This window comes from Onthophagus taurus, chromosome 11 (assembly GCF_036711975.1).
Source record: "Onthophagus taurus isolate NC chromosome 11, IU_Otau_3.0, whole genome shotgun sequence".
In the NCBI taxonomy this organism is placed as follows: domain Eukaryota; kingdom Metazoa; phylum Arthropoda; class Insecta; order Coleoptera; family Scarabaeidae; genus Onthophagus; species Onthophagus taurus.
In genome coordinates this window covers 11,094,386-11,106,538 of record NC_091976.1, presented here as the reverse complement: position 1 = coordinate 11,106,538, position 12,153 = coordinate 11,094,386, and the positions used below count along the sequence as shown (strand labels likewise).

At 32.7% G+C, this 12,153-nt stretch overlaps 1 protein-coding gene across 1 annotated transcript; it reads right to left on the bottom strand.

The window, feature by feature from the left end:
* Window positions 1-3,910: 3,910 nt before the first annotated feature.
* LOC111419130 (uncharacterized) lies at window positions 3,911-10,195 on the bottom strand. Its single transcript, XM_071200433.1, has 2 exons — window positions 9,968-10,195; window positions 3,911-7,684 (listed from the first exon to the last, which is right to left on the bottom strand). Exons 1-2 carry the CDS (start codon window positions 10,193-10,195, stop codon window positions 3,911-3,913), a joined length of 4,002 nt encoding a protein of 1,333 aa, XP_071056534.1.
* Window positions 10,196-12,153: the final 1,958 nt, after the last annotated feature.

Here is a 12,153-nt window from a genome sequence, read left to right as displayed (position 1 = left end):
AGACGCCCTTAACGGATGATATTATTATGCGTTATGAGCGAGAAAACATACTTAATTTTAGAGGAGTGTACATGCGTGATACATTACCTAAAAAAACGCTTAAAAAGGAATGTGCAGTAGTTAATTTAGATTCAATTTAAGGATCTGGCACGCATTGGGTTGCATATTATAAGAATAATAATTTAGTGCAATATTTTGATAGTTTTGGTAACCTAACGCCTCCTAAAGAACTTCTAAATTACTTTGGACCCAATACAAAACTATTTTATAATCATAAGAGATATTAAAAATTTAATGCAGTCAACTGTGGACATTTATGTTTAGATTTTTTAGAGAAAGTACATTTAAAATAAGACCGTGATGAATGATCATTAGTCATGTCTTGTACAGGGTGGGCAAATTTGGGTGTTACTATAGGCTATCTCAGAAACTATAAGAGATACGAAAAAAGTAGGTGCCATGTCCCGGTCTCTTTTTCCGAGACTAATCCAATCCCGCAAAGACCAAACCTCTACCTTCTTTTGTTTTTAAGTTATAGCCAAAAAGTCAAATTTTCGCGATTTCAAAAAATGTTCATATTTCATTTATTTTTGAAATTGGAGAAATGGGGTTGATACGTTCTTAAGACACTTTTTTAAGTAGAATACACTGCCGTTGAAAGATTTTAAATATACTTGTTGGTTTTTGAGATACAACACAAAGTTGTATTTTTTTAAATACAAACTATACTTGATTATGATGTTACTGAAAAGAGGATATTTTTAGCTTTCCAATGATGTATCGCATGCATGGTGTATGTGCGGAAAATAAGCGTTATTTTTCAATTCCAAAATAATAAGGGCTAATATTCAAAATTTTGATTATAGTAGGCGGGTTCGAACAGTAAATACTACCTAGTTGCTATAGTAACGTGTGTTTATTTGTCATCTAGTTAAAAAACTTAAGTCAGAAATTGTGATAGGTAGTCTTAGCGTTTTCAGTTTTTTTTAAAACTAATAACATTCAATTCGAAAATGGAATTCAGTAACTATGAAAAGTATGATATGTTGGAATGTTTTATTCACAATAATGACAACGCTGATGCTGCGTGTGAAACATATCTAAATCGCTACCCAGAACGAAAACAACCACATAAGTCAATTTTTAACCGCCTGAAAGAAAATTTAATCAACTATGGATGTTTTAAAAAATCAAGACCACAAAAGTATAAAATTCAAGGTGCTGAAAATGTCGCAATTGATGTAATTGGAGCCGTCATTGCAGATCCATCCATCTCCAGTCGACAAATTGAAGCGGATTCAGGAATTCAGACGCCGTGCTCTAACTATTTTGAAAAACAATAAATTTAAGCCATTTTTAATACGGATACGTCAACAGCTTGTAGAAGGGGATTCTCAAAGGCGTCTACAATTTTGTATATGGTTCGAACAACAATGTTTAAAAGATCCATCGTTCCCAAGAAAAATTATTTGGACTGATGAATGCTATATATCTAGCAATGGTATCTTTAATCGTCATAATAATCATTACTGGTCCGATGTAAATCCTCATCAAACTATTGATATTCAGAGTCAGGGATGATTTGGCTTCAGCGTTTGGTGCGCACTTCTTGGAAATCGTATGTTAGTGTATAAAATTTACGATGGAAAATTAAATGGCCAGAGATACCACCAAATCATATCTGACAATATTATAAACAATTATATGGACCAAATCCCATTAATGGAAGCAAACAAATATTATTTCCAACAAGATGGAGCTCCACCTCACAACACTAGAGATGTTTCGGTGCTTTTAAGTATAAATTTTGGGAATAAGGTGATTGCCACAAATGGATCCATAAAATGGCCACCTCGTTCCCCAGATTTGACCCCGTTAGATTTTTTTCTTTGGGGCCACATCAAAAACGAACTTTACAAAAAACGTAATAGAAATATTGTTCAGCTAAGAGAAAATTTTGAAGAATGTTTAACTTCACTTTCGAACATACATATTTTAAATGCCATAAATAGTGTAGCAAAGAGGTGCAATTTATGTATCCGAAATAACGGGGGACAATTTGAAAATTTGATGTGATTTACTTTGATGGTTAAATTTTTGTTTAATGTTTGAAGAGCTCCATCACATAACTAGCTTTCTCCGTTAAATTTTACAGTATTAAAGAAAAACCATTAACTTATTAAAAAAATTATAGTATACCGAGTATACCATTATAATTTTTGACAACTAACAAGCGGTAAAATTTCTTCCCTATTTTTAAATTATCTCTTACTAAACCATTTTGAACAATAAAAAACATTATAAAAGTCTAAAGACTTTTACTAATTTTATTGTTTTATTTAAAGGTAATGCGGAACTTCTTAATCGGGAAACTCGTTTCGAAAAATTTATGAATGAAATGACAAGTAAACTGACGTTACCATAGTAACTAAGTGGCATTTAACGTTTTCCTCGCCTACTACAATTAAAATTTTGAACCATAATCTTTCAATTTTAGAATTGAAAAATAACGCTTATTTTCCGCAAATACACCGCGCGTGCGATACATTATTGGAAAGCTAAAAATATGCTCTTTTCATTAACATCATAATAAAGTATAGTTTGTATTTAAAAAAATACAACTTTGTGTTGTATCTCAAAAATCATCAAATATTTTTAAAATTTTTCAGCGGCAGTATATTCTACTTAAAAAAGTGTCTTAAGAACGTATCAACCCCATTTCTCTAATTTCAAAAATAAACGAAATATGAGCATTTTTTGAAATCACGAAAATTTGACTTTTTGGCTATAACTTAAAAACAAAAGAAGATAGAGGTTTTGTGTTTGCGGGATTGGACTAGTCTCGAAAAAAGAGACCGGGACATGGCACCTACTTTTTTCGTATCTCTTATAGTTTCTGAGATAGCCTATAATAACACCCAAATTTGCCCACCCTGTACATTCACGTTGCGAAGCAGGAAGAATATCCTTTCAGCCGATTATTATCCTCCTCTAGAATTGGAGGAAACATCGGAGTACGCATTAGGCTTAGTAGTATAAAAATGAGAGTTCTGGAGCGGAAGTTAATCCGCCAATCCCCCTGTGACATCTACGCATGCGCGCGCAGGAAGTGACGTCACAGCGCGGAAATTCAAAATGCACGTGGCGCCATCTGGTGGTGTGTAGTGAAACTAAAAGCATGTCATGTTGGTTGCCTGTCTCGTGGGGCACCACCTAGCGGCGGATAGCGGAACTAACGCTATGTTGGTTGCCTACTTCATGGGACGCCACCTAGCGGTAGATGGTGGAAGTAGCGTCATGGGGCGGTGGAACTCGCATGGTGGATAGGCGACGCGCGCCCACCTAGCGGTGGCCTGATGGGCGATAGATGGCGCGCGTAAATTTAAAAAAATTCATGCGACGTTATAGAATTAAGATACAATTAATATAAAAACAAGGTTTCGGTGGTGTAACTTAACGGAATATATATAATACTTACTTGTTATAGGAATTGAACTGATAGCTGCAAGGAGAAATCTAGAAACTTTAAAGTCAATAAACCACCGAACCACCGAAACCTTTCCAGTTTAATGCTTAGCAGTTGAACAGAACAAAAATGAAATAAAAACAAAAAAAAGAAAAAAATTTATTAATATTTGCTTCGCAAAAGAAGAACAAAAAAGAAATAAAAAACAAAAAAAAAGAAAAAAAAATTATTAATATTTGCTTCGCAGACTTAATTACTAGAAAAGAGAATCAAAAAACAATAGTATAGTTTTAAAATGTTTTAAAAAAATTTATTAACATTTTACTTTCGGAGTGATTAAACTCTGTGATAAAACAACCTTATACATTAAATGTTGATGATGTAACAATGCAATTTAATAATTTAATGAAATTTAATAATTTAATAATTTTACTTTTAGAGTGATTAAACGCTATTATTAATACTATGATGACCCCGAGCTAATGTATCAATCCCATCATTACAAATACATCGCTTGGTATCATTTGGTGAAAGAACCAATTTATTTTGTAACATAGTAAAAATTATGTGATGAAAACTCCTAAAAGATAATTGCTTTCTAAACAAAACGGCTTTAGAATTTAAACATTCGATATAATTTTCAAAAGTAATTTTACGTTTCACGACAGCCTTCTTTACACCTTTGGATTTTTTAGTAACCCGTCCATCAGCGACTCTGTTAGCATACACCTTCGATCTTAAACCCACAAATTCTTCCATAATTTCACCACAATTCTCATCCTTCATGAGACCTAAAACCGCTTTATTTTGTAACAGGACGTCAAACTGATTATCAGGACTGTAGTTAGACGTGTCAAATTTATTTAAATATAATTTTACATCTGTATAAACATCATTGGAATTAATTAGAACGGTGAAGCTATCCGTATCCATGTAACATAACCGAATACCTTCACCATACTTTGGTTTTAAAAAACCATAAAAAAAGTTGTACATTAATAATTTCGACAACTCTAAAACCGTAAAACCAACATATAAAGGTTTATCGTAAACGATATGAAGACGTTCCATTTGAATAGCCGAAAATGTTTCCGTAAAAATTTTAATATTCTTAAAATTTAATTTAGCGATTAAGCTGCGCGCCCCTAATTTTGGTCTACCCGCTCTATGACCATGAACGTCTTCCCAACTGGTGACTAATCTTACATCAACCCTCTTATCAACATTTTCCATAGTTTTACCGAAAACTGCGTTATTCATTAATTTAAAAAAGTCTTTTTCAAACGCGTTTTTAGCTGATTGACGTAGTTCTGTATTTTTATCGATGTAAGATTTCAACCACGCAGACTGTCTAAACGATAAAACTCTATTAATTTTACAAACTTTAAGACCGTGAGCAACGGCTTGTTTTAAATTTCTATAATGTACAACATAATTTTTCTTGTTAAATAAATTTGGAATTAATCTTTTATCACTTTCACATTTACCGTTAGGTGGTAATAGGTTTTCAGCTAGGAACGGGAGATCATTATGTAGATCGTGTAAATTTTCGGGGTATTCAATATCAACGTCTAAAATAAATCCAAAATCGGCAATATCAGATATATTATTAAAATCTAAATTTTCTATTTCATTTTCAGACAGCCATTTAAAATCGGAAAAGGGTATAAATTGAGACATTGCCCACCCATACAAATTATTAGCGTCCCAATACATTAAAAATTTTGAGGGTGAAGTGACGTCATAATTTTTCATATATTTATTGTTAGCTTTAGCATGCCGTAGGGAGCATTGGGAAATACCCCCACGGATACCTTTTTTAACGAAATTAACTTGATCTATATCCGTTAACAATTGCAATTTAATTTTAGTGAATTTTAACATGGCATCCCAAGAAAGTCCCGGTGCCGTATAATAATGAGTTGGATCCAAACCGTACGTTTTAAAACATACACGTCTAAATTTCTCGAAAACATCGGCTAATAAAAGAACGTCGGTCTTTAAGTATAAGTCAGAATATTCTTTTAAGTTTTGACAATTAAATTCTTTCCACACACGTTGAGCGTGCAAATATTGCTCATCACTTATATCTTCTAATGTTAATTTGTTATAAAACATACTTTTAGGTGGTAGTTGGATATCATTTAATTTATCGAAACAGGTTATATAATTGTATGGAAGTATACCCTTTTTTGTTAGCAATTTAAAATGTTCAATGTGTGGAAAGAATTTACGTATATTGATAAAGTCACATTTTTCTAGGTTATCAGCTAAAGAATCTAATGAAGATGCCATAAATCTAAATGAATTCACAAATCTTAATTTTAAAAAAATTTTGTCAACATGTCTATCTTCGTCCATTACCTTATCGACCAACACTGTTTTACTAAAACTGATGTAGTTTTCTTTATTGTTCGGCAATACATCAAGTCCATGTTCATCCATATCAGCCATTTCTTTAATAAATAAATGACAATCATAACCGCTAAAATTGTGTAAAAATATTGGAATAATGTTTTGGAGTTTGAAATTTAGATTACAATTTGAATGGGCGGGACCGCGGTATTTACCGCTTATGTGACAATGATCACGAACCTTAACCTGATCAGATGTGAAAGGATTTTGACAAATAAAACAATTTTCAGCCGAATCGAAATTCCGTTGCTCATCGACCGTTAGAGGTAGCATTGGTTTTACGGTTTTGAAGTATTTGTAAATAAATTTGACATCATCGAGTAATTTTGAAATAAAAACTTTAGACGCATCGAGCCCCGTATACGTTTCGAATTTATTGAAATCGCTATCAACGGTGGAAACGATGTAATAAGCGAAACTGTAGGGCTGATGCATCTCAACTTTTTCGGTAAAAGATTTGGATGAATTGGGCTCGCAAAAGTTGATGGGTTGTAAAATCGATTCAAAGTCAGCATATATCACGAACGGAGCTATCTGAGTGAATTTATAATTATTAAATTCTAAAATATTTTCAGGAGTATATAAGCCAAAATAATTAAGTTTCGATTTTAAATTTTGCGTGGGAATAATTGTTCTGATATGATTACAATCATGATTTTGATGCGCAATCAATTTTTCGTTTGATGAAAATCGCGTTAAACATCCATCGCAAAGGTGTATAGAGCCGTTACGGTTCGTGCACTGACTTGATATAAGCCTAGAAAAGTTGTTAATTAATACAAAATGACCCTTACCGTTTTCGTATAGATAAAGCAAATTTATATGAATCTCGCGTCTTTGTTTCGTAAAATAAATTGGTCCTTCCACCACATACTTATCTAAATTCTTAACTAATTCATACACATTAATACTTAAATTATTTAATTTTTCTATTTTAATAATATCCTTTAAACTAATGGGAAATGTAATCCCTTGCAAATTTAGTGCTTGACTATAATGAGGGTAACTTGCAGTCCGGTCTAGACTATGTTCCGCGGGATGAAGAGCTGCCGTCAAACACCACGCAAGACATGCATCATCTTCATAGTTTTTAATATTGATGCATGCCTTTTTATTTGCGATTTCTTGGGGTAAACGGATATATGATGACCCTGGTATAGGTTGAAATTTGTTAATGTTAAGGAGTAGGTGAGATATTGAGTAGAAAGCCCACCCCGACCCACGCTCCTGAAATTCCTCGCTTTGGGTTAAAATATCATGAGTCATCTCATCATATACCTCATTCAACGCAGTAGATGGAGTAATTATTTTAAATTTGGTGTTAAAATTTTTTTCTGACGCAATAACTTCTTCATTACCATCTTCATCAAACCCGGACTTAATAAAAATAGCTAATAACTCAATCTGAGCTTTAATCAAACCATCTTCACTGAGATGCTGTTCAATCAGTCTGTTAACTGTTTCACAACATTTCAATAAAAAAGATGGTATATCATCATCAGATTGAGCTCCACTAATTTTATAGCAAACTACCCTATTTTTATAGCAAGACATTATTTTTTCAATATTATTGTCAATAACTTCAACATGCTTCGCTCGAAGATGGGTTTCAAGCAAGGCGAGTGATGGTAAAAATTCACCACAAACCTTACATATCGTACCTTTGTTATTCTTCTTCTTGTTAATTGAAAGTGGTGGTGATGTTGAATTTCGACAGCGTTTGGTAGTAGTGGATAATGATGATGATGATGATGCAGGAACTTGCAGCTCACTAGTTGATGACGGTGGTGCTTGACGTTTAGACTGAATTGGAAATCCATGAACCGATCGTTGATGTATGTTTAATTTATCACGTCTTGAAAAATATTTCCCGCATATTTAACAATCAAATTGGGTTTTATTATGTATTGTTCTTGTATGACGGTCGAGATTATGTTTTAATGAAAAAGATGACTGACAGCGTTTGCAAATAAACATTTTGTGTGTTGACGCGTTGAAGAACTACTGCAAACTATAAGATAACAACGATACATCATCCATCTTAAAAGGTGTGGATTTGCGTTACATAGTAACTCGCAAACGAGCGCTGTGATTTGTTTAAAGTTATTACTAACGTGAATTGAAGGTCATGAATTTACATCTTGTCGTCAATACGGTTGAAATTTACCACGGTTATTTGCGTCACATAACTCGCAAACGAACACTATGATTTAATGAATTCGTTTAGATTTTTTTTTAGATTTTTCAACAGAAAATTCGGGATTTGGAAACCAAAGTAATCGCTCGAACAAGAAATCCTCAAGGTCAACTCCGAAAATACCGATATGAAGGCGGAGATGCAAGAAAAACTTGACCGACAAGAGCAATACAGTCGGCGTAATAATATTCGGGTATTTGGTTTAACTGAATCGAAGACCGAAAACACTGAATCTGTTATAATTGATACAATAAAATATAAAATGGGACTTGAGATATTGCCAAATGAAATAGATCGTTGTCACAGAGTTGGGAAGCCCACTAACGGAAAAACTAATCGCGCAATAATCGTTAAATTTATAAACTACAAAACTAAACAAAGGATTTTTTTAAAAAAGAAATCATTCAAAAATTCCGGCGTTACCATTGCTGAGGATCTGACCAGTTATCGAGCTTCGCAGCTAAGGAAACTAAGGGAAGAACTCGGAAAAAATGCGGTTTGGAGTCGAGATGGTTCAATCTATATTTTGGAATCGAATGGCGTAAAGAAGAGAATAATTTATTAACGCGTATGTTTATCTTTCTTCTTTTTTGTTTCCGGTTTCTTTTATACCATTAATTGTTTTTGCCTTGCTTAATTTAATTTAGTTTATTGTTATATGCATATTCTTTTATTTTATGTGTCTCTTTTTTTTTTTCTGTCTTTTCCGCTTCCGTTTATGTACAACTTATAACTCTCTATAATACAAAAAGGAGAAAAAAAAACTTTTTTTTTTCTTTTGAGTTGTTTTTGATTGTCGACGGATAGTAACCGTTTAGGAAAATTTCTAAATGTTTAAAATATCGCACCTGAATATTCGTTCTCTGGCGAATAAGGTGGACGACGTGCTGTCTTTAACGCGATTGAATAGTTTTGATATTTTTGGCATAAGCGAAACCTGGTTGAGTTCAGCAGTTGAAGACTCGTTGATCGAAATACGCGGTTATAAGTTTGTTCGAAGGGATCGTGGCGCCAGGGGTGGGGGTGTGGCGTTCTATATTCGTGATAATATCAAACACAAAGTTTTGCCTACGCAGTGTTTCACTTTTTTGGAGCAATTGTGGTTGCAGATTCGAATTGATTCTGGTACTTTTATGGTAGGTATATGCTATCGACCTCCAAACACTGACACCCGGATGTTCCTATCGACTTTGAATGAAACTCTAGCGGATATGTTTTTATTGGGTGATGGTTTAATATTGGTGGGTGATTGTAATTTGAACTTACTAATAAATGACAGTAATGTTCTCGCGTTCAACGCAATTTTACATAGTTATGATATGATTCAAATAGTTGATAAACCGACAAGAATAGGTCATAATTCCACGCTCCTCGATATCATTAGTAGTGTAAGAATGCCGGTTCTAGACCGGAAGTTGCTCCTGCTGCTCCTGCGGTGACGTCACGCCTCAATGTATTAGGTATAGGGGGGGATACCAACTAAAGTTTGGGGGAAAAAAAATTAGGTTGGTATTAAAAGTAACTAGAGATCTAGGGATTTTTATAAAATTAAACAGAAAAATTTAAATATAATGACGCTAGCTATGATTGAGAATTGAATTGTAAATTAGCGTAACTTGAGCTGAAAAATTAAATGGTGGTGGTGGTGGGAATATAGGATTAAAAATAAAAAAAAATCATTACATTTCAAATTAACAATAAATTATATTAGCATAATATATAAAAAAACCAATATATAATATAATCTGTGATTAACTTGAAATGACTACATTTAAGAAATAGATGCCGATGGAATTTCATCATTTGAACCAATATTCTTCTTCTTCTTCTTTATAAATTCAATCTTTTGCACAGTACATGTCTTGTTAAGTTAGTTCTCCAAGATATACCAAACACATTTCACGTAGTTCAACAATTTCAGCATCGGAAATCACTTCAGCAATACGTTTAGGTAGAAACACAATAAATCCAGCTTCCAGTTCAACAATTACCATAGGCCAAGCTCGGCTTGGAATACGTTTAGCTGCTACAATTGGATACGGTGTATGTAAATGTAAATCACTCACTTTTTTCTTAGGTAAAAATTCACACTGTCCTAAACGATTTAGATGTTCCATCTTTTCAATAAGCGGTGTATAAACTTTAAGTGAACAGCTTGGAGTGTAAGTTCGGAATGAATAAATTTCGCACCAGGCGGTATAATGTAACCGCAAAAAAAAATAATGTGGTTAGACGCAATAACATCTCTCTAGATAAACAAATTTCAAATAACAACTGTTGATAAAATTAAAAAAAATAAAATTATCAAAAGGAAAATTCGAGAAACAATAGAAATTACTCACAGTATAAAAAATAAATCGATCCTAAGTGTTCCCAACACATCCCAATGGTTGGTAAACCATGTTCTCCACAATCTCAATATGATTTCGATGGGCAACATCGAATTTATAACTCATCTTTTTATAATTTGATGTTTATGTTCTGGTTTAGATTGAACTAATTCTATAATGTCTTTTTCACCACATTTTATATTAATTTTCTATCTGTCCTATTTCCCGATGTTGTCATCCGAAGAAATTTATCTGTTTTTTTGTGGTAATTTGTTTTTCGTGGTATTTCGTTTGTTCGTCACTGTATTTTTTGCAGATGTATTTCTCAGTTGTGATAATTGCGGTTTTTGTGGTTTTACTTTATTATGCACGTGTTATTTTTTTATTTTATTATCTATTTACTTAGAATAACATTTTAATCAGTTGTGTCCCACAGATTGATTTCATCGGTTCAATATCGTTAAAAATGGAAAATTTTAATCAAATTGGTGCGTCATTGAATAGTAAACTTGATTTACTTAACAATATATATGCAAGATCCAGTAAAACCTTGGTTAGAGTCTCTCGTTTGGAGTGTAATAGAGTATATCGTATAATAGGAATTGAGAGACATGTTAATTCGAGTAGTACATATCCCAAAGTTTTAATTGAATTGGAGGATTTTAAAGTCTATATACCTAAATGTTATGAAGATGAGATATTAAAGGATGATACGTTTACAATTTTAACATTTTCAATCAATTCTATCGGATTGATCTTTAAAGGTTCTACCTATCTAATGGATATTTTAAATTTTGTAAATTTAAATGAAGTTTAATTTTTTTTATAATGTGAGTATTTCTATTGTTTCTCGAACATTCCTTTCAATAATCTTTATTTTTTATCTTTTTATCTTTTACCAACAGTTGCTATGGAAAGTTTGTTAACCACAAGCGGATATGCGCGTGAAAAAACAACTATATTTTAAATAAAAAACAATGTATTAAATGAAAAAATTTATTTAAACCAATAAAATGTATATTTAATCTTTACAATACATTTTCTTTAGAAATCCAACTGTTCTGAGACGAATCAAAACCTAACCATTTCACGTACAATCTATCCCCTTTCCTCCTTCTTATCACTTTTTCAACGAGATAAACGTCAGGTTGTTTAGATAAACTGAGCTCAAATTCATAAAATGCTCCAGAAATGGGTTGACCATTCATATCCTCCAACAAATATGTTACAGGGTTTGTTATCTGAACTTTAGCAATTTTAAACAATTCAGTAGTCCAATTTGGTAGGTATCCTTTATCGAAAACATGTTTATGTCTACTGATTCGTACCGTATCACCAACTTTAGACTTTCATTTATCAGTAATTTTTACGAAATTGTAGACTGTATTGAGAAGCTGATTTTCAATAGATTTAGAATTTATTAAATTAGTAGCTAGGAGCTAGCTTTGTAGTCCTATGCTTTAAAGTGTTATAAATTTTAGCTACGTCATTCAAACGATGTAACCATTTATGATTCCCGTAAAGACTAAAGTATTTATAGAGCCTTCTGTTTTATCTGACCAACCGCTTTTATCGGCACCGATACTTTTTCGAACTGAAAAGCGGTTGGATGGGTAAAACAGATTGGTACAGATAAATTTTAACAGGCCGGTTTTAACCGATCTGTTTTATCTGACCAACCGCTTTTATCGGTTGTAACACCGATACTTTTTCAAACTGAAAAGCGGTTGGATGGGTAAAACAGA